Source organism: Dipodomys ordii, unplaced genomic scaffold (genome assembly GCF_000151885.1).
Source record: "Dipodomys ordii isolate 6190 unplaced genomic scaffold, Dord_2.0 Scaffold48, whole genome shotgun sequence".
Classification (NCBI taxonomy): Eukaryota; Metazoa; Chordata; class Mammalia; order Rodentia; family Heteromyidae; genus Dipodomys; species Dipodomys ordii.
In genome coordinates this window covers 4,356,210-4,382,600 of record NW_012267264.1, presented here as the reverse complement: position 1 = coordinate 4,382,600, position 26,391 = coordinate 4,356,210, and the positions used below count along the sequence as shown (strand labels likewise).

Sequence of the window (26,391 nt, the reverse complement as noted above, 5' to 3'; positions counted from 1 at the left end):
GCAGGCTGCTGCTTCCTTCGCGAATGACTTCACTATTTTTACCTCTTCCCATTGGAGTTGACAATCAAGCTCATCCTTGTCACTCCAACAAATAAAAACCGAAGTGGTAGTTTTTAAAAAGGTGTGTGTGTGTGTGTGTGTGTGTGTGTGTGTGTGTGTGTGTGTGTGTGTGAATTTAGAGCAGAGAGCTAAAACAGACCTTCTTTCTCCTCAGCTTTGTGTATGTGTACCAAAGGAGAAGAGTGGGAAGTAAACAGTTTCTAACTCCATTCTGTTGAGGTAGAAGAGCAAATGTTTGCCAAGAAACCATATCAACAATAAAGATCCAGACAAAGGGTGTGTGGTCCTCCTGAATGAGTAAGGAGGAGCAGAGTACTTGAGCTGCCAGGAGCTGGTTTGGGCTGGGGAGACTGGCCAGACCTAAGTAAGTGACTAAAAGACTTGTTTCTCACTTATATTATAAAAATTCTGCTTTGCTTAAGCATTTTGTACTTTAAGAAACTGCAAAATTCACTTAGTGGGCTCTTGCTAAAATTTAAATGAAGTTATGGATGTGCACATGTGATCCACTGAACAGAATATTATAATGCCTAAAGTGAGACAGATATTATATGGTCAGATACTGATTAAGTGAATTTTTCATTAAGGAAAGGCACATCTACAGTATGTTATTTCAGAATTCAGTACTGTAAACACTCAAGGAATTACAATCATCGCTATGCAAACCAGAACAGGGATCCTAGTACACTATGCCTATAAACTCACACACTACTATGAACACTAATTAGTTCATCTCCTATAAAGAGCTTTCAACTCATTGAGAGAAAACCTATCCAAGCCTAGATGAAATGTGTTAGGCTATGATTTATAGGCGTACATCAATCTCTGGAAATATATCTCATCTTGATATGGAGCCAGCATGGTGCCTTACCGGGTTCAGAGGCCCTGCTTGTCACAGGTATTTAATAACCCAGGGTCAGCAAGATCTTGATTTAACACTTACCTTGAGCTATGGCTACCAGTGAGGAAAGGAGAGGGGATGCAATATCTTTGTCGAGAGGCTCTCTCCTGGGTGGGGCAAACCTATGCTCTTGAAAAGCTCCTCAAACGACTTCCTTTTCCAACCAAGTTAAAACTATCCCGTTACCCTGTGAGCCTCTTAAGGTAGACTTTTTCTTTCCATTTATCGCCATGTAGCATGATATAGAAGACTTGATCTAAGACTTAGAAACCTCAGAAATCTGGCACAGGTTTGGTGTAGTTAACTTCCACAGCTACTTTTTTTTTTTTGGTTGTGGGGCCTGAACTCTGGGCCTGGGCGCTGTCCCTCAGCTCTTCAGCTCAAGGCGAGCACTCTACCACTTGAGACAAAGCACCACTTCTGGCTTTTTCTGCTTATGTGGTGCTGAGGAATCGAACCCAGGGGCTCATGCATGCAAGGCAAGCACTCTACCACTGAGCCACCTCCCCAGCCCTCCACAGCTACTTTCTGAGTTCCTGTTGTGTTCCAGGTACTCTTCCAGACACTAGAGATACACTGAGTGAAAAAGGAGATCAAACCTAGTCCTCCAGAAGCAATACCACAATGGAAGGAAGAGGTTGACACCATTCCTTATGTACTTGTCATAAAAAAGCACTCTGTTCCAGTTTGGGAGGCCAAGTTGACTTAAAAAATGTCTTCTTCCTCACACAGTGGGGAAGAAACCAACCCTCCCAGACTCACAAAGACCCTTAGTTTCCAAGCTGTTCAAGAATAAGCATTGGGTAGCTTTTGCTGCTGAGCCACATTTTACCATAGACCCTAACTAAAGCAAGAATAGAGTAAAAGAAAGGTTCTCAAGGAGATTGACACTTAATTTGGGCATTTAAATATTTGAGATTTGTCAGGTACCAATGGCTCACGCCTGTAATCCTAGCTACTCAGGAGGCTGATATCTGAGGATCATGGTTCAAAGCCAACCACAGCAGAAATGCCTGTGTTTATCTCCAATAAACCGCTCAGAAAGAGCTGGAAGTGGCATTGTAGTTCAAATGGTAGAGGGCTAGCCTTGAGCACAAATTGGCTCAGAGATAGCACCCAGGTCCAGGACCAGGAAAAGAAAAAAAAAAGAATGGAGACTTACAACTAAGGACATAGTACAATCGCTTATGAGGAAGCCATCCTCACAATTTCTCCATGCAGAACTATGAAAACCTTATAGTGTACATCTTTTTTTCAAAATTATAAGTGCATACTTGAACACATGTATAGCTATTTTTATACAGAACTGGAAGGCAGCTTATACATCACCCTGCAACACACAAAATTTAAGCAACTTCAATAGTTGTTGGTCACTTAGGTTATTTTATTATTCCTTGGGTGGTGAGTATTTCATCTGTTCCACCTCATCCATTGTTTTTTTTAGCTTGCCTAAAAGCCCATATAGAAATAATTGGCTAGAAAAGACTCACAGTTACAAAAAAACCCTGTCTGCTAGATAAACTAAATGCTGTGGGCATCATTGTGGCACATCAAAACTAGCAGTTAGGTTTCAAATCATCAATTTACAAAGTTTTTCATAGTGAAATCATTATATGCCTAACTACACCATATTTTTAAAAAAGGATGGTAGAAGTCTCTATATCTGAATGAAAGAGGTGGCTTGAGCTGAGTCAAAGGGCCTAAATTGAATAAGAGGTACAAACTAAAGAATTTAGATTCAGACAAAACCCAGAAGGAATATCAAAGGATTGTAGAAGGGGTAGTGGCATGATGTGAAAAGGTGTGTCAAGAAGGGGCATCTTTGATCACCAACTGCAAGTGTTTGCTAGGCTTAGGTCCAGAGAATGTGAGCACAAGTCATTGAAAATGGAAGCAGAAAAACAACTAGGATCATGTGTGTTATGCAAGTGGATGATACCTTTATTCTGTCAAGTACAAATAACTACTGATGAACTCTAAGCAGGCAAATGGTGTGATTATGTAATCCAGAGAAGGATGGCTCTAGCAAGGCTCAGGCTGTTGGAAAGGCCCATTGTAATGACCTACGAATAAAGTAATGCAGACTGTGCTGTATGAGGGTGCACAGGCCAACAAATAAAACAGAGCCTAAAGAAAGTATAAGCTCTCCAAAGTTCAGTTATTAGTTAGTTGGAGGAGGCAAGAGAAAACAACAGAGAAGAGTCTAGATTGACTACTGCATTCCTGGCTGTGCAATTTAGCACGTCAGGAAATGGAATAGAGAGTTTAGCATGAAGAATTATTGAACAAGCAACATGAGTCAAGCTAAAAATACACTATCTGAGGTGTCTGAATTGTGGAGACGAAATTTGTGTTGAAGATCACACTGCATGAGAAGTATTTAATAGTAGAGCTTTTGATGAGCTCCTCCTAGGTGAGTAGAGAGGACAGAAAGATGGTATGACCAAAAAGAAAGCAAGAAATTAGAAAAAGAAATGTTGCAAAGCAGAGAGCTGAGCTAAGAAAGGAGCAATCCATACAGTAAAATGACTTGGCAAGTTCTACCTCTTAAAATGTCTCCTTGAACTGTTGACCTTTGTGAGAGCTAGTTCATACAGGACAGCAGAGATAGAAATCAGATTACAGCAATAGAGTGACATAACTCACCCAGAGCAGAAACTTAGAGCCAAGTTGGGAAAAATGAACTTGCTATTCTGGTGGAGTCAGAGAGTCTACAAAGACCGTATAAAAATCTTATTTTCTTTCAAACACACACACACAAAAACAGTGATCAGCATGATGATGTTTTGGTCAATGACAGACCCCCTTAGCAATGGTGATTTCATCAGATTATATCTTCTAGTGATGTCATAGCTGTTTTCATTTACACAATTACTGGTATGAAATTCACACAGGAAGTTGCCTGTTTGATCTCTCAGAAAACATTCCTGCTTGTACATTTGATTGCATATCTATCTATCCATCTTTGTCTATCTATCTATCTTAGGTAGAAAAATAGAAACTTATATCTAAGATCCAGATAAAATTGACTGGAAATTTGATTCTACTTGTGACAGCCCAGAACTTTCTGGAAGGCACCAGAAAGTTCCAGGGTGGAGGTATAAGGATGAGAGGCTTCTTGCCTATGATAATTTTTGGCTCCAAACTGCATTTATCTTACAAACCTGTGACTAATGCTTGCATTTCAAATCCCATCAAGTTTTTTTCTTAATTTCTGTAGACTTTATATTGTGTGGACATTTGTGAAATGAAGGTGAGGTTGTTGCTTCAGCAACACCAATGACATCAAATTAAACATGCAATGCTTTCTATTTAAAATCCTCTGGCTCACCAGGGGACAGTGGCCCGTGTTCTGTCATCCTAGCTATTTGAGAGGTTGACAGTAGAAGGAAATAGTTCAAGTCAGCCCAGGCAAAAAGGCTCATGAGACTCTAGCTCAAAAATAGCAGCAGAAAATAGGATTGGAGGTATGGTTCACGTGGCAGAGCAACCAGTCTAGCAACATGAAGACCTGAGTTCAAACCCCATAACTTCCAAATAAATTAATAATAATGAACCCTCTTACTAACTTGCCACCAGAGATTTTTTTCTTTTTTGCCTAGTTGCTATTTTATCCTTCATTATAGCCTACATTTTCTGGCTAGTTTGTAATTTCCTTCATCTTCCTTTCTCATGATTCTACTTTGTAAATACCTATGTATAAATAAATTGGTCAATGAGGGCCAACAGATATAAAGGACATTTTATTTATCAGGAGCCAATTTAGTTGTGAAAATAACTTTTTCCCCTATGGAAAAAAACTACCTTCTCTCCTTGACAGCTACAAAAATGCTTGGTGAGTCACTGACAATTTATTGCCTTTTGCTCCCTAACTGTTTTCTCAGATTTCATTGTATTTATTCCTGGTTTGTCTTTAACTTGATACAGTAATATTTTTTTTTCCAAAATGGCAATTCAAATCACACCATTTACCTGGCTTAGAGTTTATCAGTAGTTATTTGTATTTGACAGAATAAAGTTGTCACCCATTTGCATAACACACATGATCCTAATTATTTTTCTGCTTCCATTTCAATGACTTATGCTCACATTCTCTGGACCTAAGCCTAGCAAACACTTGCAGTTGGTGATCAAGGATGCCCCTTCTTGACACATACCTTTTCACAATCCATCCTACCTGAATCCTTCAAAAAGAACCTATGTTCTTTCTACATCCCCAGCTGTGTGACCCGATGCTACCCCACATGACCCTTCAATGGTAACTCTCCACAAACCTCACTTGTAGGATTCTAGATCCATGCACACCTTCAAATGCAATTCAGGCATGTTGTATTTAATGTTGAAACCATTTCCCTCTCTGAAAACTTGTTCCTGTTGTATTCCAGTCTTCTCTATCCCCAGTGTTCATTTTCTCAATGGGCAGAGTTAGCGCTCTTTGATTCCAGATTGAACATTAATGATGACATTTTCTACATTAGCTTTTTAAGGACATTAGGCATGTCTGATCTTATGAATGTCCCAAGGTCAAATCCATTCAGTAAATGTTGGTTGAATGAATGACCCCCTAGGAAATACACCTTGCTTGTAGTGTAGTCTTTGTGATAAGATGTTTTGTATTTCTGATATTAAACAGAGGCTACACCATTCAACACTTTCAACAGCTTGAAACTCAGATCTCAGGTCTTGCTTCTTAACCACATTCCTGGCTTCTTAATTTCTTGGTTTTGCCGTTGTTTTCCAGTTTACAATGCCCTTTTCTCCATCTCCTGGAGTCAATAAACTACTCAACTTTCAAGTTTCATTTCTGTTGACATTTTCTATTCTTTTCTTCTGAATTTCATAACCCTCTGTTCAAACTTTGTTCTTATTATGACTGCATTGTGCTTTGCATTGTGCAGTTGCTTAACTTTTATAAGTAGTGGGGACTTGGTGCAGGTATTTGAATAGATGGAGATAATTAGCCTCTCAGCAGCAATGAAGAGACATCAGAATACAATTCTTGCAATATTCCTCCCAGATATGGGATACTTCTCCTTCATGCAATCACTAGACATTACATGAATAATATTGTACAGCTATGAGAAATGTCCCAATTTGTTACCTATTTTGAAATTCATGAAAAAGATCATGTTGATAACGTATTTCCAAGACAAGAAATAATAGATGATTATTATATATATATATATATATATATACATGCATACACATTTTGTGTAGGTGGTCTTGTATGCTGTCTTTTTTGTCGATTGATGGTGCTCTACCACTTGAGACACATGTTCATCCTTATTTTTTGTTGGTTACTTTGGAGAAACTCAAAGACTTTTCTGTTGTGGCTGGCTTTGAACTGAGATCCTCCAGTTCTCAGCATTTTGAATAATCTGATCTTACTAATATGAGTAGGTAGGATTACAGGCACGAGTCTCTGATGCCCAGTGTAAAATGTGGTTGTTATTTTGACCTGTTGACACACTGGTATTTTGCACTAATTTTCAGCAGCTAAATAATAAATTTGTTTTACAATTAGTCAAATGATCTGTACAATATGTTAAACAGCTTGTTAGAAATCTATTTTACAGTCATATGTTTACATTTTTAATTAGGCATGTAATTAAGAAGTATACCAATCTCCTCTTACCAAAATTTTTCAGTCACCAGCACAATTGCTTAATTTCTCCCTTGCAGAATGAAATCTCAGATTACCCACTGTTGATACATATTATGCACTGCTAAAAAGTACAATAACAAATGATCTAGTTCGTATGCGTTACAATTTGCAAGTTTTCTTTTGTGAAGCTATCATGGAATAATTCTCCTCTATGATGGGAGTGTGTCAGAAATTCGATTTTTTAAAATCACTACATTTATGTAAACAAATGGTCCAACAATTACCAGCTCCAAATCATCTTTGATATTGAGTCAGATTTGGAAAATGTAGCTTAAAAAATTATACTAAGGAGGAAAGCCCATTTATTTATATTTATTTGTGAATGCTTTTCTAGAAGTTGCTTTGTTCTTCTGCAGCTTTTGTTTTTTCAATATTCTCCAGTTGGGAGTTGTGCATACTAAGCAGGAGGCCAGTGGACAGAAGAAAATACCGCATTCCAGAGAAGCAAGGGACTACTCACCAACATTTTATTTATTTTTCTCTCAATGCTGCCAGGAATTTTTGGTGACTGTGAGATACAGGAAGCTTGGTATGTGTAACTCAGAATGATTTAAACCCTTTCTCTGTCAAAGCTGCCACTAATAAAAATGGCCTGTAAAGAAGTGCAAGCTTTAAAAAACACACATGTGCACAAAACCCTGAAATGAAACCCCAAAAAATCAAAGTACTTCTTGACATCTACAAATTAAAAGTCATGACTGGTTGAAATAAAATAAATAAATCTATGTATCACCTATCTATCTATAGTCACACTGAGTTGCTAAAAATATGAAATGAAACAGGAAATACTTTGGAAGACATACTGGCAAGAGAGTACTTTAAATTCACAGAGAGAACTCTGAGGTAATTCCAAATGAATTTTTGTGTAATCATTTATTATGCATTTGGGATTACTCAGCCATACTAGTTACCTAATCTACTATTTCAAATAGGAAAAATATTTTAATGTTGATGGAGTTGGGAATGTGGGTCAAGAATGAGTAAACCAAGGAGAAATTATTAAAAATAATAAAATCACCTTCTTAAAAAATCTGGGCTGTTTTCATCTCAGAATTTGCATGATTTGCCTTAGTGGCTGCTGGTTTAGCTGCATGATTATAATACATCTTCCTTTCTGTTACATTTTTGTTTTGTAAACAGCATGGGAACATTTCTTCATGTATACATACTGAACAAATCATGTATACATACGTAGAAAAAATATCATAGGTCTTCTATCTTTGAAGTAAAGATAACAGAGTAACACTTGTCTTTCTTATATTATCACTGATGTCTAATGTTATCTGGTGGGCAGGAAATCACAGGGTTTATAATAGAACAGACTTGAGTGTGAGAATTATAATAGAACAGACTTGAGTGTGAGAATTTTATCTTTGTCAAAACTTGCTATTTAGCCTTGTGTCAGTTATTGAATCTCTTCAAGATTCATTTACCTTGGCTGGAAAATTGAGATATCTTTCTCATATAAAGCATCTCATGTTGCATGTATCCAACATTTAAGCAGTCCCTTGATTTTTTTCAAAGCAAACCATCTTAATGATGAAAGGTCTGGGATTGTGATGAGCTCAGTCATGAGAGGGTCGGACTATATCACTGGGAGGCATCAAAGTGCGTCTATATTGGGAATAGAAAACACAGTGGGCCCTGGGAGGAGTGGTTAGAGAAACATTTAAGAATTAGTAAACACACTGTTGTGACAAAAGGAAGACTAAAACATCTCCAGTAAACTGCTAGAGCAACCTTTTCAGTAGGGCCTCTGACCTTAATTTATATATCATTTTGTATAGTTTGGATGCTAGACATCCCCAAGAGTTCCATGTATTAAAGACTTGGTACCCAAGGTGGTGCTTTTTGGAGGTACTATGAGCCTTTAGTAGAAGTCTTGTAGGATGTACTAAAGCCTCTGGGTACATGATCTGTAGGGGATTATGGGACCAGATACCTTCTTTCTTCTCTTGTTTTCTGGTTAGGAGATGAACAGTTTTCTCCACCATACGCTTTCCATTATGGGCAACCAGACATCCCAAATGAAAACGTCCACACAATCATGGACTGACGCCTCTAAAACTGTGAGCTCAAAAACACATTGGACTTTTTTTAAGTTGATATCTCATATACGTCGATATAGTAATTATATAGATTAGCATACCAATTTATCTTTAGTGTTCAATGTTAATGAAACATCCCATACTTTTTCAATAAGACATACCTTTTTGACATGTCTACCTAATTGGTCATGGGCACATTGTCCATTCCAAAGCTGACTGTATCAAGGCAATTTAGTAAATTGCAAAAACCATCCTAAAGCATTAGAGATTGGAAAGTAACAGTCAAGATTACTTAATGGAAGTTGGCATTGTGTGGCTACATACTTCACCCAATAACTCTAATCTTAAGGGATATATTAATATAAAGAATAAGAAATTTATTATGGTGCTCACTCCCAATGTATAGTAACAATAATCATTTTATTATCCTTATTTGTTAGTCGTGGGGCTTGAACTCTGGGCCTGGGTGCTGTCCTTCAGCTCATCAGCTCAAGGCTAGAGCCCTACCGCTTGAGCCACAGTGCCACTTCCGCTTTTTCTGTTTATGTGGTAGAGAGGAATCAAACTCAGGGCCTCATGCATGCGAGGCAAGCACTCTACCACTGAGCCATCTTCCCAGCCCAACAATAATCATTTTTAAATTGGCTTTATTTCTAGAACATTAATATAGTAACACTTGCATTCAAGCATATTTATCTTTGGTTTTGAAAACAAATCAGACATTTGGGAATTGTTTGCAGAATCAGGAATATGATATAGGAAAACACTTCCTTCCTTTTGACATCATTCTCCAGCTTATCAGTGCTCTTTAGTATATTTGAAAGCTTCCTGGGAAAAACTCCCAATAAATATTTTTTTTTTTATTCAAGCCTCATTTTCATAGAAAATTCTGTGAAGCTCAATACAAACCATGATAGAGGGCTGGAAGGTGGCACAGTGGTAGAGTGCTTGCCTTGCATGCACGAGGCCCTGGGTTCCATTCCTCAGCACCACATAAGCAGAAGAAAAAAAAAGCCAGAAGTGGCACTGTGGCTCAAGTGGTAGAGTGCTAGCCTTGAGCTGAAGAGCTGAGGGACAGTGCCCAGGCCCAGAGTTCAGGCCCCACAACCGGACCCAAAAACAAGCAAACAAACAAAAAAACCAAAAAACCACAATCCAAAGACAACGCTAAAGAAAGGCATAAACAAGCAGCAGAAAGAGCAAGCACATTTTTTTTCTATACAAGGTGGCCAAATCTCATTTTTCATTAAATAGTGAAATAACTTTTGCAAATTCAAAACAATTCAAATTCATAATGTTTCTAGGTCCTAAGCTGCTAGAATAATGTATGTTTAAAAAAAATACTTAGCCTGCTTCCCTTAAAACTAGCTTTTTGCTGTTTGGGTTCTATAAAAACAAAGTGATAAGAATTTCTAAGTAAAAAGAAGAGATGTAGAAATGTTCAGGGTGGAGAAACTTTCCTTTGCACATGGCTTGTCTGGCGTGAACCTGGTCGTATGGGCTAAGGCTTAGGGTCTGCAGGATTTGTAGGCACTGTTCAGAATGTACTTGAACTGTTGAAACACTTCTCTAGACAACTAGTTCAAACATACCTCATTCAGTAGCAAGGGAAAGAAAGGCCTTAAACAGAACCATACTGTGCTCTGTTCATAGGCAGCTTACAAAGAAAGTGGCTCAACGTTTGAGACTGCTTATTAGTCTCATAATCGTCTAACAGTGAATATTGTAATCACATCACAAGCTTTAGCAAATATTCAGAGCAAAGTTCAAATGTCTTTAAGATAAAACAGAGCAAAACAAACAAAACTCTTTACAAGAGTACGGCCTAGTATAGTTTAAGCTTCAACTGGTAACAACTAAGAAAGCTGGCCCTTTTACTTTGCCATGTTTGCTCAATAGACAACAAAAATTCTGTAGTATCAGCTTCTCTTTGATTTCCATTCTTCAAAACAGATGCAAATACATTTCTCACTTTTCCTGAGAATTGTCTCAGTCAATCACCAGTCTTCAGTAAAACCAAACCAACCAAAAAAAAAAAAAAACCCCTTACAAATACAAATGAGGAGTCTAAAGACCTGTACTACAGCTAAAAACACAGAAAAGTTCTTTTTGGGTCTAATTGATTCATGGGCTTAATTATACTTGCCTTGTAGACAACTGTAGATTTGGGACATTATAAGCTTTGCTTTTTTCCCTGTAGTCAATCAGACCCAATGGTGCCTTTTCCAGATACACATTTTATTTTCCTGTTTATTTTCTAATGAGGATGAAGTACACGCAGCCAAATTAGAATCTCCCTTCTCTCACCAACAGTGAAACTAAAAAGTTTAAAGTGTTCATGTTGTCCTTGTTCTCCTTGGAAGAACTCCTAGGCTTTAAATTGTTAGTGCAGCTGTTGACTAATTATGCAGAGATTATTCTCAAATCAATCAGGCAAGTTAAGATGGTAAGAATATACAAAAATGTTTAAAGCTTAGTGAAGATAACACCTGCTTACATCAATGAAAAAATTAATGATTTAGATGTAACCATCAAAAGCTCAACCTTATTCCAACCCAGTACTAAATGACAGACGTATCCTGTGATGGCCAAATGCTTGGGCAGTGCTGGGTGACTGTCACATATTTTAGTCAGAGGCTGACCCCTCAGAGTAAGCCAGCTTTTCTAGGCAGTGATGGACTTAGGATACTGGTATCTTCTATCAACACTCAGATGGTATGTGTGAGAGGGAGAAATGTTACCATAAATTTTCCAGAAACAAACTAAATTGGTGGGTTATTCTCAATTGAAAAAACTGAAAAAGAAAACAAGGATACAATATTATGGTACATGGAACAGAGTTTAAGTCTATGAGATCCTTCTCACTGTTCAGTGGCAAGACCCGTGATCACCTTAAATTCAGCATGGTACCTCTTCTGTAAAGTGAAGAGACTGATTCATGCAGGTCACATCTGCCTATTCTAACACAATGGTCTCCCAAACACAGCTTTCAATTGTAATAACACATATATTCAAATAATGTATACATCAGATTCACATGTTAAGTACAGCTGGGGCCTATCTTATTTGAATATATTATTGGATCTTATTGTGTGCATAGTTTTCGGTTTTGTGGCACTGTTAAACTCCAGGTCTCATTTGCCTTGCCCTTAGTCCTTCTGTTTTTCAGATAGTCTCATACTAATTTTGCCCCAGCCAGCCTTGAGCCAGGAGCTGGGACCATACACATTTTTATGCACCACCATATTGCAGTCTTAACTTTCTCCTGGACTACCTTGGACTCCTACAGTTTCTGCCTCTTCTGGAGACAAGGTTTACAAGTAGGTATCACCACACTAGCTGTTGAGATTTTTTTGGTGTGGTTAAATGTACTTAATATACAATGAGAATAGTATAATCCTCCACCTCTCTCTCTCTCCACCTACCTACCTACAATAAGCCATGGCAGATGCACCTGTTTTGTTTTAAACTTTTAAATAGCTCCTCATGGGAGTGAGCATATGTATCACATACAGAAGATCTTAGTATTTACTAACTGTAAAGTAAGATCCACATCACATTCCTAATAGGTGATTCTACCACATCTTTTCCCAATGGTTTCCCTAAAAGGCAGTAGTTTTAATATAGGCATCCAATAACCAAGACTAGGAGAATGCTAGGCTTTAGAGACAAAATGTGATAGTGTCAATAAAATGTTTCCACTGAGGATTTCCTATTGTACTATAAATAGGCCTAAACACTCCCCTTGTCCTTCAGAGCTCGTTCCTAAAGCAAAGTCATTTCACGAGTCTCTGTTGACTAGAGAAGTATGATGCATGGCACAAGTCTGAGGCAGCCTTTTCTTTAACATTTCCTTAAGTTTGCTTTACACTCTTAGAAGTGCACAATTTTGGACAACAGAAATGACTTCTTAACAGAACATACTATTCTTGAAATGTCTGTTAAATTTGTCGAAAGCTCTTCAAGAAATTCTGTAGCATCCTACACTCTGGATTCCATAACTGATCTCCAGACACCCACATGCACCAGGGTCAGTGAAACACAAGGTTCTATTCATCAAAAACTGCGTTTCCTGCTTAAAGTGATCACCATCTTCGATGATTGTTTATTAAAAGCTACTTTATGTCACACTATGTTTGGCACTTACTGAAGCTACCAATAAAGTCCTGTTATTGTAATATGGAAACCTTCAACATTTCTGGTTTGTGAAGGAGGAGCTCCAGTTTGACCTTGCAGTGTGAGTGCCCCGCACACCAGCAGTGGCTTCCCAGGAGCTGCTGAGCAGCTATTCTACTTCCCAATAGAACAGGGTGTAACATTCTTTGCTTACCATGTGTATTCAATGGCACACCTAACTCTCAGGGAAGACAGTCTGATGGAAACTCCATGCTGTGGACTTTTTGCTATATTCTACAATTTAAGTTTGTAAACTTATTTTTCTCTCTCAACAAATAAATAAAAACACACTATTTTGTACTATTTGGGTCAAATTAATTTTATTATGCTCTATGATGAATTGCCACCAGTGCATCATCCTATTCACTATACATTTCAAAAAAATTCACATACTAAACAAAATTTCAGTTGATAAATGGAAATGATTGAAAATCTTTATGAATCTCATACATACAATATGTGGCTAGCTAAAATTGTCTATCACGTAGCATTTAGATAGAAAAGGCCTCATGCTAGTCTGTTAAATGCAAAGGCTACCAGACAATCATTTAGCTGGAGTATATGTGGGAGGCTTTCAGACAAAGCACAGGAATGATGCCACCCCGAGTGCAAGGCAGTGGAGGACTGGAACATGCAACCTTACATCTTACTTGCTAAAGCGCTTTAGTCTTCATGCCTGGACTGAACCCCAGAGCTACTGTGCTCCAACTAACAGTAATTTAGACTGTGCATTAACACGTGTTTTCTACTTTGAGGAAAAAGAACAAATTCAATTATCTTTGGCAATAAATATTATAAGTGGGGTTTCCAACTCAAAGAATTGACATCCTGTCCTCAGAGAAGCATCTGGTAAATCCCAAAGTTAGCTGGAAAATCCTGAATCCTTGGCAGTAAGTGAAGAGACATTTTAAATTGGCATTATCTTAAAGACACTGTAGGAAATTTTAGACATCTTGTATAATGTGACATAGAGAAGTAGTTCACTGTCATTGAAAGTAATTATGATGTCCTATCATCATGAGCACACACTCCTAATTTTACTGATTAGTATTTGTCCAGCCTCATCCACACAAGAGTCACTGAGCTCAAGCCACAATAAAGGTGACAATACGCAGAAAATAGTTTTTAGCAGCAAAGAGCACTGTTTTTACAGGAAACAAAAATCTAGAATCTTTCCCATGTGCTTAAATTACTCTTTCAAGGAAGGTAACATTCCTTGAATAACTTAAAACTATTTTACTGTACCACTTCCTTCAGTAACTAAACCTTTTAAATTATTTTTTTATGATAACTAGATGTATGATCACTTGAGATTATGTGATAAACTGGTTAAAATTCAAGCCACATCTTGCAGGTCCAGCCTGTCAAGATCATGCCAATACTTGGGTTTTGGTCGGTACAATTCTATATAGCATATTTTTTAGTTGGATAGTGTGACTATAATAATGAAATACATTTGAAGCTACATTCTGCATATGACTCAATGTGAGAAAAATGTCTGTATTTAAATCAGATAATTTTCTACCTCAAACTAAAAGTAGGTAGATGTGATAATTAGCACTATAAATATCAGACAATCACCATTAGGCAGATTAGTGCACTGTAAAGACAAGGAAACCCTAATTTTAACACACCATATAGTATGCATAACAAATGGGTAGGTTGTAAAATTTTATTTTAAAAAAAATCTACTAAAATCAGTTATGTGTTCCAATAAATTTGACATTGGGACCATTAATCTTTCAATAAAAATGTAATACCTCACCTGATATTTGACAAAATTCTTGAGAAATTACCCAAACAAAAATTATTTATATAGTGTATACCTTTGCCAACATATTTTTCTCTATGGTTGGTATTTCTGAGTACCTCAAGTTTTACAAACTGTAAAATAAAAGCATTTATTTCCATACTATTAAAATAATGTTTTGCTAACATTTTTAATCAAACACTGAAGTAAACATATTGGCTATGAAGCAGGAAACTATTCCCAAACCTGCAAAACTCCAATTAAATAACTTTTCAGAATACCAAAAATATATTTCAACTTTTTGCCAAAAGGGGCCTGCCACATTTGCTATAGCATAAAAAATAACCTCAATTACAGGTATGTGAGGGCTCCTATGATTTCAGCCTACAAATACCACTGCTGAAACATGACGGGCATTATGATTAAGAAGAGTGTACCATTCTTCTCCATTAGTATTTCTGTAGTGATTTTATGCAGAGAATATTGCTAAAATTTGAAAAACTGCAGTGTAGTGATACCTAGAGAACTGTGCAATGTATCAGCTTCAACATTCATATGTAGCATTGTATTCAAAATGACGGGGCTAAAGAAATTGAAGTTTATATCACCTTAAAAAGAATGTAGTGCTATACTAGATTTTAATAAGAAAATTTAGGTACAGAAAAAGGAGGGTATGAAAATAGTGTTTTCCTTCTGACATTATAACTAAATTACATTAAGGTTTATTGTCAGTCTCACATATAATATTTAAACTCCTCTGTTGATGGAATGAAAAATATTCACAATAAGTGAGCATTCTGGTGTAAACTTGCAACAATAACAGGGAGTAGATTATGACAAACCTTTACAGATTAAATGAGGTATTGCACAGATTAAAAAAAAGCAAAAAGGCAACAAAAATATACAGCAAATTGGTAGAACATTTACATGATAATTTTACAGAATCCATAGACAGAAAGTAGTGTTTAGTATTTCACCGTAAAAATATATATATGTATGTATATATATATATATATATATATAGAATATATATATAGATCAGTCTTCCCATTCATCATCATCCTCAAAATCTTCTTCATCATCTTCTTCATCATCCTCATCTGGAAGAAAATTACCAAGACAAATAATTAATGCATATTTATTGTGGGGTGCTGGCAGCTCACACCTGTATTCCTAGCTACTCAAGAGGTTGAAATTTGAGGAAAGTGGTTCAAAGATAGCTTAGGAAAATTTATAAGACTCTTTAAGTAATTACTCAAAAGCTACACTTTTTGAGCTGAGGCTCAAGTAGTAAAGTGCTAGCCTTGGAAAAGCTAAGGACAGTGCCCATATTCTGAGTTCAAGGTTCAGGTTGCTGGCCAGAGATTCTATCAGTATTTTTTGTTATAGAACAAATAGACTATTCTTAGGGGCAGCAATTTGGTTAAATATGTCCCACAGCAGAGAAAATAGTAACAAAGATAGTCATAAAAAATAAAAGAAAAAGAGAACTTCAAATAATCAATTTTATTCTGGGTGTTAGTGGTTCATGCTATCATTCTAGTTACTCAGGAAGCGAGATCTGAAAACGAGGACTGAAAGGAACCCTGGACAAACAAGTACACAAAACTCCAATTAACCAGCAAAAAGCTAGGCTTGGAGATGTGGTTATATTGGAAGAGTGCCAGTTGTGAACAGAAGCTGTGTTACAGCATGAGTTCAAGATCTAAGGCTGGTGTGAGTGCACACGCGCATGCCATGCGTGCGTCCCTCATACCTGAGGAGTGAATGGCTTTGCTCCTCTTCTGCATCACTTCCATCAAGGCACCCACAATTCCTGAAGTGGGTGCAGGCGTTGGTGGCGTAGACTCTTGGCCATCAGACACCTTGAACAAGAAAATTAGCAAAGCTCAACTATACATCCTTAGCAAAGAATCTTTGTCATCAAAATACTGTCTTTTTAGAACAACAGGAGAAAATTAAAAAGAAAGCAAATGTGCAAGCCTAAAACAGGATTAAGAAAAAAAATTAAGAAAAAAAAACAACTGCTGTCTTAGAAGAATTATTGAGATCTGATTTCCTTTATTTCATAATATGTTAAGCCATCGATACATTTGCAAAACAAGTTATACAGAAATATCTTTCCTGAAAAATATTTGCTCTTATGGACTACTTCTATTCATTCTAGTCTCTAAGGTGTTAGCATGGTAAACCTTGACACTACTTTATTGCAGAATTTTATAAACACATATACATATAAACATATGCTATCTGGTCTTTAGAAAAGTTTTTCATCTCTATATATATTGTTTCAAATGACCATCTTGTCCAATTCAGAGAATTCAGAATTATCAGCTTTTACTCTCAAGAATTCTATTAGTGCTGGGTGTTGGCAGCTTATACCTGTAACCCTAGCTACTTGGAGGATGAGAAATTGGAGGTTCGTAGTTTGAAGCCAGACTGGGAAGAAAATCCTATTCATCTCCAATTAACCAGCAAAAATGTCCAATGGAGCTATGTTTCAAGTGATAGAACACCAGTACAGCAAGTATGAAGCCTTCAGTTTAAATTCCAGTAACAGAAAAAAGAAAAAGAATTCTATTAGAACTCTGAATTTTCTGGAGTCTGGTGTTTTTACTACTCTAAATTTTAGAATACAGAAACTGTAGATTGTCTACACATTGATACAGAAATGTGGGTTACACATCTACAGGCATTTATCTAAACTGCTGTGTGATGGTTCACATGTAAAATAACCAGCTACTCAGGAGTGTGGTTTCAGGCTAGCACCAGCAAGACTCAGCATGTAGTAAGATTCTAATTCAAAGGCCAGGCCAGGTTGTACATCTCTGTTCATTATAGCTACAGGAGAGGTATATGTAGGAGGATAACAGTCTAAGGCTAACCCAGGAAAAAGTGCTAGACTTCTACAAAAAAATAACAAAGTAAAAAGGGCTCAAGGTATAATTTAGGTGACAAAGTATCTGCCTACCAAGTGCTACAGCAGAGTCTAAAACCCCAGTACCACCACCAAAACAAAAAGCCAGAAAGAAACAAAACTGAACTAAAATGCGGAGTATCATTGTTTATATAAAAAAAGTCTACAAGGTTGAAACAAAGATAAATAGCGTAAGGTAAAAAGATAAATTCAAAACATGTCTTTCTTCAGTGAAAAAATAAAAAGACCTTAGAATCCAATGATGTTAAATGATCTCAAGATCATTTACAGGCATCTTACTTACAGATTTCAGTTGAATGCCCTGCCGTATCTGGTCTAAGAGTGCATCCCTCCCGGAGCAGGACACCGGTCGGCTGTTCTGCCCCACCTTCTTCAGCTGAGCGCCCTCTCTAATTTGATCTAAAAGAGCTGCTTTGTTTCCTGCGGGAGATGGAACTTGATGGTCCCCATCAGGAGGGAGGCCAGGGGGCGGTGGTGGCCCGGGTGGAGGCGGAGGCGGAGGTGGTGGGGGTGGTGCTACTGATGCTGACACTGACACTGTCATGGGTGGAGGAGGTGGTGGAGGCCCTGAAGGTGCTGAAGAAGGAAGAGCTGGAGGTGGAGGAGGGTACATCCTGTTTGGTGGGGGTGGAGGGACCCCCACCCCAGGCCTGGACGGAGGCGGTGGTGGAGGTGCAGCTGTGGGGGCTCTTGACGGTGGTGGGGGAGGAGCACCTCTTCCCCGGGCAGGAGGAGGAGGAGGACCTGAGCTGTGTGGAGGGGGTGGAGGGGGGGGAGGGCCTCCTCTTGATGGTGGTGGTGGTGGTGGTGCTGAAAACAAGAAAAAAAAAGATCATGTTTCCCCCCCATAAACAACATATTAATAAGACAACTCACGTTGATATATATGATACAAAAATACCAAAAGTTTCACATTTGCATCTTTACAAACATTTGAGCAGAGGGTATCTTCTAATTTTCTTTGAAATATTCATTTTTTTCTGTTTTGTCGGACCTGGGGCTTGAACTCAGGGCCTGGGCGCTGCCCCTGAGCTTCTCTGTGCTCAAAGCTTGTGCTGTACCACTTAAGCCACAGTACTACTTCTGGCTTTTTCTGTGTAGTTTATTGGCTATGTCTTATAGAGTTTCCTGCCTGGGCTGGCTTTGAATTGCTCCTCAGATCTCAGCCTCTAAGTAGCTAGGATTACAGTATTTCACCAGGAACTGGTGAAATAAAAAGTAAAAACATAGCACTTTTTATTTTAAAAAGTACACCTGGGAAGGTGGCTCAGTGGTAGAGTGCTTGCCTTGCATGCATAAGGCCCTGAGTTTGATTCCTCAGCACCACATAAACAGAAAAAGCCAGAAGTGGCACTGTGGCTCAAGGGCTAGCCTTGAGCTGAAGAGCTGAGGGACAGTGCCCAGGCCCAGAATTCAAGCCCCAAGACCGACCAAAAAAAAAAAAAAAAAAGTAAACCTTCATTATGTAATTTACATGTTAATTTTTATCTTCTAATACAATGTCTAGCAATGGTATTAAGGAAGGTTGTTCTATTTACTTAGGAAATCTGAACTGATTATTAACAAATTGAGACATTTATAAGCTAAAGTTATTAATAAAAATAACTTTTATCCCAATAATGATATTTCAATTATTATTCTGTGTAAAGAAAAATTTATTAGATAAATCCCAAAGTACAGCAACATCAAAATATATATATTTCTCTATTCATTTAAAGACTGACAGAAAAACAAACTATTTTATGAGAAATTTTGTAATCTAATAGCTATTTGTGTCTACCTATATGAAGTGTAGTCTGATACTAAGAATATTCCTAGTCACCTACTCAGTTGTAAGTACCCACCTTAATTTTAAACAATAAGCTTAGATGCCTACACTTCTAAAGTGAATATAATGATAGTTACGATTTCATTTGGACAAATTATGGACATACTACAAAATTTATAACCAAACATAATCAGGAATATTAACTGAAACTTACAGAAAGACACAAACTCACATGGTTATTGTCTCTAGTCATATACATTTTCAAATTGCTACTAATATACGGCTGTAAGAAGCAGGTAGGATATCACAATAGGGCATTCCTATGATTTATGCTCAAGGTATATACTATAGCTCTGTCTGGGTGTTAAACCTAAAGTTCATTCAGTTTTTCCTTTTTTGTGGAGAAAAGACCCTATTTTTGGGGCTGTGTTTCTTCTTCTTTTTTGTAACAGGGCTGCTTCCTATTATAACTTAGTTTATACTAAAAGACGTATATCCTAACTAGTGGAAGCTTTAATCATTTTAAAAATAACCCAAAACGGGCTGGGAAGGTGGCTCCAGGGTAAAATGCTTAGCTTGCATCCATGAGGCCCTGGGTTTGATTCCTCAGCACCACATAAGAGAAAAAGCCCGAAGTGGTGCTGTAGCTCAAGTGGTAGAGCACTAGCCTTGAGCTGAAGAGCTGAGGGACAGCGCCCAGGCCCAGAGTTCAAGCCCCACGACCAACAAAAAAAAATAAACAGGGGGGTAGGGGGAAGATGGGAAGGGATGGGAAGGGGAAACAAAGGAGAAGGCAACAATGCTTGATAAGAAATGTACTCATTATCTTGCCCATGTAATTGTAACTCCTCTGTATTTTCACAATAAAAAAATAAACAAACAAATCTTCAGAAAAGAGTGGGGAAGTTCTCAGCTATTATTTCACTGAATAGATTTTCGATGCCTCTACTATTAAATTCTTCCCCCTCATCTATCCCAAGGTTTACACAGATTTGATTTCTTAACTGAGTCTGCCAATTCCTGGACTTCTCTTTGGTAGGTTCTCAATGTTTTCTCCATACTTTTGAGTTTTTATTCTAGCTACTCTGTTTTATCCTCGGCTTCTGAAGTTCTATTTTCCATTTTACTTATTCTGTTAACTATAGATTCCACTGCTGTCTGCACTGTGGAATCTGAACCTTTTACGGTTCCCAGCTCACTTCTCATAGAAGCCGTTTCATCTTTTAATGCAGTGTATAGCATGTCTATTTTCTCTATAAATCTTTCTGGGAGTCTTGGATTTTCTTTGTCATCTCTTCTTTATCCTCTTGAAGTTATTTCTGCATTTCCCCTTTTATTTTATTGACCATTTCTGTCATCGTTTCTTTAGTGGTTCTTTTGTCTTCCATCTCTTCATGTCCTTCCCTGGAGCATTACTGGCTATTTGATTTGGTTTGTTGTCTTGATTGCTCATGAATCTTGTAATCTTTTGTTGTGATTTAGGCAGGGTTCAGAAATGGTCAGGGCCATGGTCGTGGCTTGATCTGTTTACTCCTGACAAATGGCAGCCCTCATTTGCCTTGGATTAGTTCACAGAGTAACCTAGCCCACACTGGGTCCCCAGGCCAGCAAACACCTGTGGTGTGCTTAGCCCCAAACTAGTTGGAGGGAGCTCAATCAGATCTGCAGCAGGGATCGGAAAGGTTAGACTTGTGTCTGAGTTGGATGTGCACTGGGCTGTTCCCTGCTGCCTGGGTGCTAGGCCGCTCCTGATGCCAAGACTAGTTTTGTTTTAAAGCTGTCCTCACACTTGCTAAAAGCATAGTACTTTTCTAGTGCATTTTCAACCAAATTGCAAGTAAGGTAGGAAATGGTATAGGTGTATAGTACTATGCACATTCCTGAATAAGAAACTACAAAGTTTGTATTTCAAATGGTAATAGTATCTATCTACATTGGCACTTGTTTTTGTTGGCCATGGGGCTTGAACTCTTGGCCTGGGTGCTGTCCCTGAGCTCTTCAGCTCAAGCCAAGCGTTCTACCACTTAAGACACAGTGCCACTTCCTGTTTCCTGGTGGTTTATTAGAGCTAAGAGCCTCACAAGGACTTTCCTGCTTGGGCTGGCTTTGAATTGCGATCCTTAGATCTCAGCCTCCTGAGTAGTTAGGATTACAGGCGTGAAGCACCGGTGCCTGGCTAAATTACCAATTCTTTCCCATGGTTCCACTAAGAACTTTTAAATTAAAGCTCTTTTGAAAATGCATTCAATTTATATACTGGGATCCAGGTACACTCCTTTAGAGTCTAAAAATCACTGCTCAAGAGTAGGGGAGGGCTGGGAAGGTGGCTCAGTGGTAGAGCGCTTGCCTTGCATGCCCAAGGCCCTGGGTTCGATTCCTCAGCACCACATAAGCAAAAAGAAAAAAGCTGGAAGTGGTGCTGTGGCTCAAGTGGTAGAGCGCTAGCCTTGAGCTGAAGAGCTGAGGGACAGCGCCCAGGCCCAGAGTTCAAGCCCCACGACCAGAACCCCCCCCCCAAAAAAAAAGAGTAGGGGAATCTTCATTTATAATGAACAAACTGACATCCAGTTTTAGTGCAGTACAAACCCATCACACTTCTATTTTCATGAAAAGTGATTAATTTCTTTAAACAAACAAAAACTCCTTAACCTTAACAATATTCACTATTTATAGACTGTATTAGCTCAACATAAAAAGCAAAGTATGCCAAAAAGTTGTGTATCTCAAGGTAAAATGAAAATGGCAGTTAGATTTACATGCCCAAAAATATCTTTCAAGACAGTATAAATAAGTACAAGAAGTTCTGATACAGATTTTCAAAACTCTAAGTTACCATGAAGACCACAACTTTTCATTTTTATATTTTTATTATTTATTTTTTATTGTGAGAATACAGAGGAGTTACAAATCCATGGTCAAGATAATGAGTACATTTCTTATCAAGCATTGTTGCCTCCTCTTTGTTTCCCCTTCCCATCCCTTCCCATACTCCCCCCACAGCTCCCACCAAAGTTGTAAGATTCGTTTTTCGACATAACAACTTGTACATCTCATTGTTGCAATGGGTCCACCTGTATCCCTAGTTAAACGGTTTGTTTTTGCCCTACCCCTCCACAAATTATACCAACATCAAATACAGTGAAAGCAGGGGTTATACCATGGGGGAGAGACATCCAAAGCAACATAGATATCACCTTATAAATATGTTAGAAACAATTGCATCAAAGAAAAAAAACCATTTGACTACTTATCTTGGGGTTCATTCCCCTCTATCAACTTATCTGACCTTTTCTGCTTGACTCAGACATATACTAATTATTGCAAATAAGGGAAACCATGGGACCTATGTTTCTTTGGGCCTGGCTTACTTCACTTAATATAATTTTTTCCAAGTCTTTCCATTTCCTAACAAATGGGGCAATGTCATTCTTTTTGATGGAGGCATAGAATTCCATTGTGTATATATACCACATTTTCTTGATTCATTCATCTACTGAGGGGCATCTGGGTTAGTTCCATATCTTAGCTATGGTAAGTAACGCTGTAATAAACACAGTTGTGGAATACAGTGGAAAGCATGAAATAAAACTTACCACAAAAGAAAATTGTTCCTTTTATCAAAAAATTAAAGGAAAAATAAAATTTATTTTAAAAAATCCCTTGTCTTGAAGTATTATACAAAAAAGGTTGATATACTTAAAAATAGCCACGCATTATTATTAAGAGTACTGTAAGATATGGTACATATCCTCCATTTTAGCACTCAGGAGACAAAGGCAGGAGGATCACAACATTTAGTTCAGTGTGAGGTACAAAGTCTAGGTCAGCCTGTGCTTTACAGTGAGATCCTATCTCAAAAAATTACTTAAAACAAATAAATACAGAATCATAGAATTCAGGAACAACTGATCCCATGTACTTTCATGAAGGTAAAACAAGCAAAAAAATTATCTAATAAAAATTTAAGTTTATGGAAATGCTGACAAGTCCCTGAGTAAACATTTATAAAATGTTGTGCTTACTTTTGTTAATTGTCTTCTCTCACCCAAGTTAATATAAAAATGTAAATTCTGTACAGGTTATAGAAAAAATGCCAGATATGAAAAGTAATCACAAAATAAGTATAATTAGTAGCAATTAAACCAACAGGTTATTTCTGGCCAAGAAGTGTTGTTACATAAAACTAGAAAATTCCAGTAAGTTTCTAGATAAAAGTACTAAACTCTGAATAATAAATATTCTTTTAATTTTTAAGTGTATCCTAACCATTAGTTTGAGATTAGAGCTGAAAATTTCACTATATAGAGAGGCAGAATATATAAACTACATTTTCTGAAAAATCAACACAGCACAGCATGCATCATATAAAGCACATACTCAATCTTCCATATACATACCACTCCACTGTGGTGGACCTATAGAACACATACTATGAGTTAATGAACACAACTATACAAACCAAATCACAAGTCTAGCTGTTTTATCAATCATGACTACAGGCTTTATAAAATAAGTATCAACAGATTTCCTTCAGTCAGTTTTACAAAATGTATTTTCAAGACAACTTAATTAGCTTTTCTTCTTTATATTTATGAATATTAAATTATGTTTCACTCACAAAAATTTTAATAAATTGTTAATCTTTTTATTATTCCATTAAAAATCCATCTTACATAAAACCATTCTTTTTTAAAACAAGTTCTGCATTGAAATTCAAGTTATTGAATATAATAAATTCTGTTTTTATATTCTGTTCTCAAAGTATGTTTTTCAATGTCTAAGATTTCTTATTTTAAAGAAACTAAATTAAGAAAAACCTGCCTGTTTTTAAAACATGCTTTTAAAAACTCAATTTAGTTGATATTCTTCATTATTGGTTACAGCCATGAAGGTGAGAATGCAGAGGCACAGATGGCAATAAGGTCAAGAGTTACTTGTAAACGTTCAAAATCACTGGTGTGGTGTGCACAAGTGATGAGAGTGGAAAAAAAATTAGCTCTGAGAGATACATTATGGTTCTCTAAGACCATAATGGTTTTCCATCATCTCAGCATGCCAGTAATGCATTAAAAAGAATGGTGCGAAGTAAGGAGGGTGGTTCATGCCTGTCCTAGCTACTCAGGATGCAGAGATTAGAGGATCATAGCTTGAAGCCAGCTTGGGCAGGAAAGATTGTGAGATTCCTAGGTTCAAAAAGTTGGTAGTGGAGCTGTGGCTCAAGCGGCAGAGCGCTAGCCTTGAGCAAAAAAGCTCAGGGGCAGTGCCTGAAATTTAAGCCTGAAGACAGGCTCAAAAAGAGAAATAATGTTATGCTGTGCCTACAATGTGTTGTTTAAAATCCACAGTTTGGAAATGGAGCATCATGCTAGTGGAAGAAACACTTGTTTCCACAACTGCAATATGACCTTGCACTGGACTGTAATACTTCTAAGAAAATAAACTGTCTAAATATCCTGAGACTAGTTTAGGAATAATAATGTTTACTAAATATGTAAATGAATGATTCATAATCAAAACATCAGCAGGGAAAAACAAAAAGGTAAATATATACATTAAAATAAAAAATTTAAGAACACATTATCTGACGATTTTGCTGTTATACTGTAATGGGTATTTCAAAAGAAAATTAGTCCTGAAAGATCAAGGTAGCAAAGGGATGACTTTCATGCTGAAAACTTTATTTGCCTTGTGCTATCATACTTGTTAAGACACATTAAAACATGAGGTGATTTAAGTGAAATTTCATATCTTAAAAGACAGTGAAATTTTTGTATTCTCAACCAAAAGAAAATTTTAACTTATTAAAAAAAGTTTGTATTTCAAAATTAGTAAAAAAGTTTACCTTGTTTGTATTATGAAAACATTGTTATTAGTGATTACAAAGTGATTATATTTAAATTATTATTACTGAATTATAATAACTTTAATGGCTTCTGTTTCATTAGGCAAAATATATAGGCAATTATAACTTTTTAGACTAGCTGGGAGATTTTTACATAGATTTTCACAAATTTAATATGAAAAAATAATAAAGGCAAAAAATAAACCTTGTCAAGTTTTAAAATTTTATCAGAATAATACAAGATATAATATGCTGGGCAAAATTAGTTGTCCATAATTTCAAGCATTCTGCAAAGGGAGGGGTACACATGAATGTGCATGCGCGTGTGTGCATGCACACACACAATAAACACACACACACACACACACACACACACACACCTGCTATGAAACATCTCAGGAGCTCAGATGTACATAAATCAGTAATATCACTTTCCTAATATACACAAAGCCCAGAGTTTAATCTGAGGGACTCTCCCAAAAAAGGAGCTAATCTCAGAAAATTCAGAGGGGAAAAATAAAGATATGAAAGTGACTAATCAGAATAAGTTACCTTGCCTTCGGAGTTCATTTTTAACAGCTTCAACACCTCCTGTTTTCTCAATAAAGTCATAGATAACTTTTGATGTTTCTCTGTCTTTAAGTTGGGCTTCTGAGATTCCACACATATCGAAAAGATTCTTTAGCTCTGGATCCAAATTATTTAGCTACAACAGATAAAGTAACTGCTAACTATAAAAAATTGGTTATAATTTCAATCATGACATTTAATACTCATCTGTGTCCTTATGAAATGATTTTGTTTATAAATTTTTAAAACGTTTCCTTTAAATGGAAATAATACATATTTTTATAAAGAACCTGAACAAATAAGAACCAAAGAGACTTTCTATTTTATTTCATGTTTGCCTGTCTTTACAAATAGAGGGTTTTTAATTTACAACTCTGATATACTACCCTGCCTTTATAAGATTTCTTATCATGAATAAACACATGGAAAAGAATCAATTTGGAAATGTGAGGACGAAGACTTCCTTAAATCCCTCCTTGTCCAGTAGGTAACACAAAGTGGTATAAAATGTTTTTAGAATTATCATTATATTATATAACCACAAGTTTTGCTGATACCAATCACAAATGATGTTTTTAAAGTAGTTCCATCTCTAAAATGAACAGCAGAAAACTGGGCTAGCTCTGTGTCTGAAGTGGTTGGACACTAACTGGGCAAGCAAGCTAAAAGAGCT

The 26,391-nt window shown here is 37.0% G+C and overlaps 1 protein-coding gene across 1 annotated transcript in view; it reads right to left on the bottom strand.

The window, feature by feature from the left end:
• Positions 1-13,153: 13,153 nt before the first annotated feature.
• The window catches only part of Wasl (Wiskott-Aldrich syndrome-like), a 46,809-nt gene continuing 33,571 nt past the window's right edge, over positions 13,154-26,391 (bottom strand). The window contains exons 8-11 of the mRNA XM_013020015.1: positions 25,701-25,854; positions 17,822-18,348; positions 16,357-16,465; positions 13,154-15,700 (exon numbers count right to left, since the gene is read on the bottom strand). Coding sequence (XP_012875469.1) covers positions 15,639-15,700; positions 16,357-16,465; positions 17,822-18,348; positions 25,701-25,854 — 852 coding nt within the window. The 3' untranslated portion in view covers positions 13,154-15,638. The remainder of the gene's footprint in view (positions 15,701-16,356; positions 16,466-17,821; positions 18,349-25,700; positions 25,855-26,391) is intronic.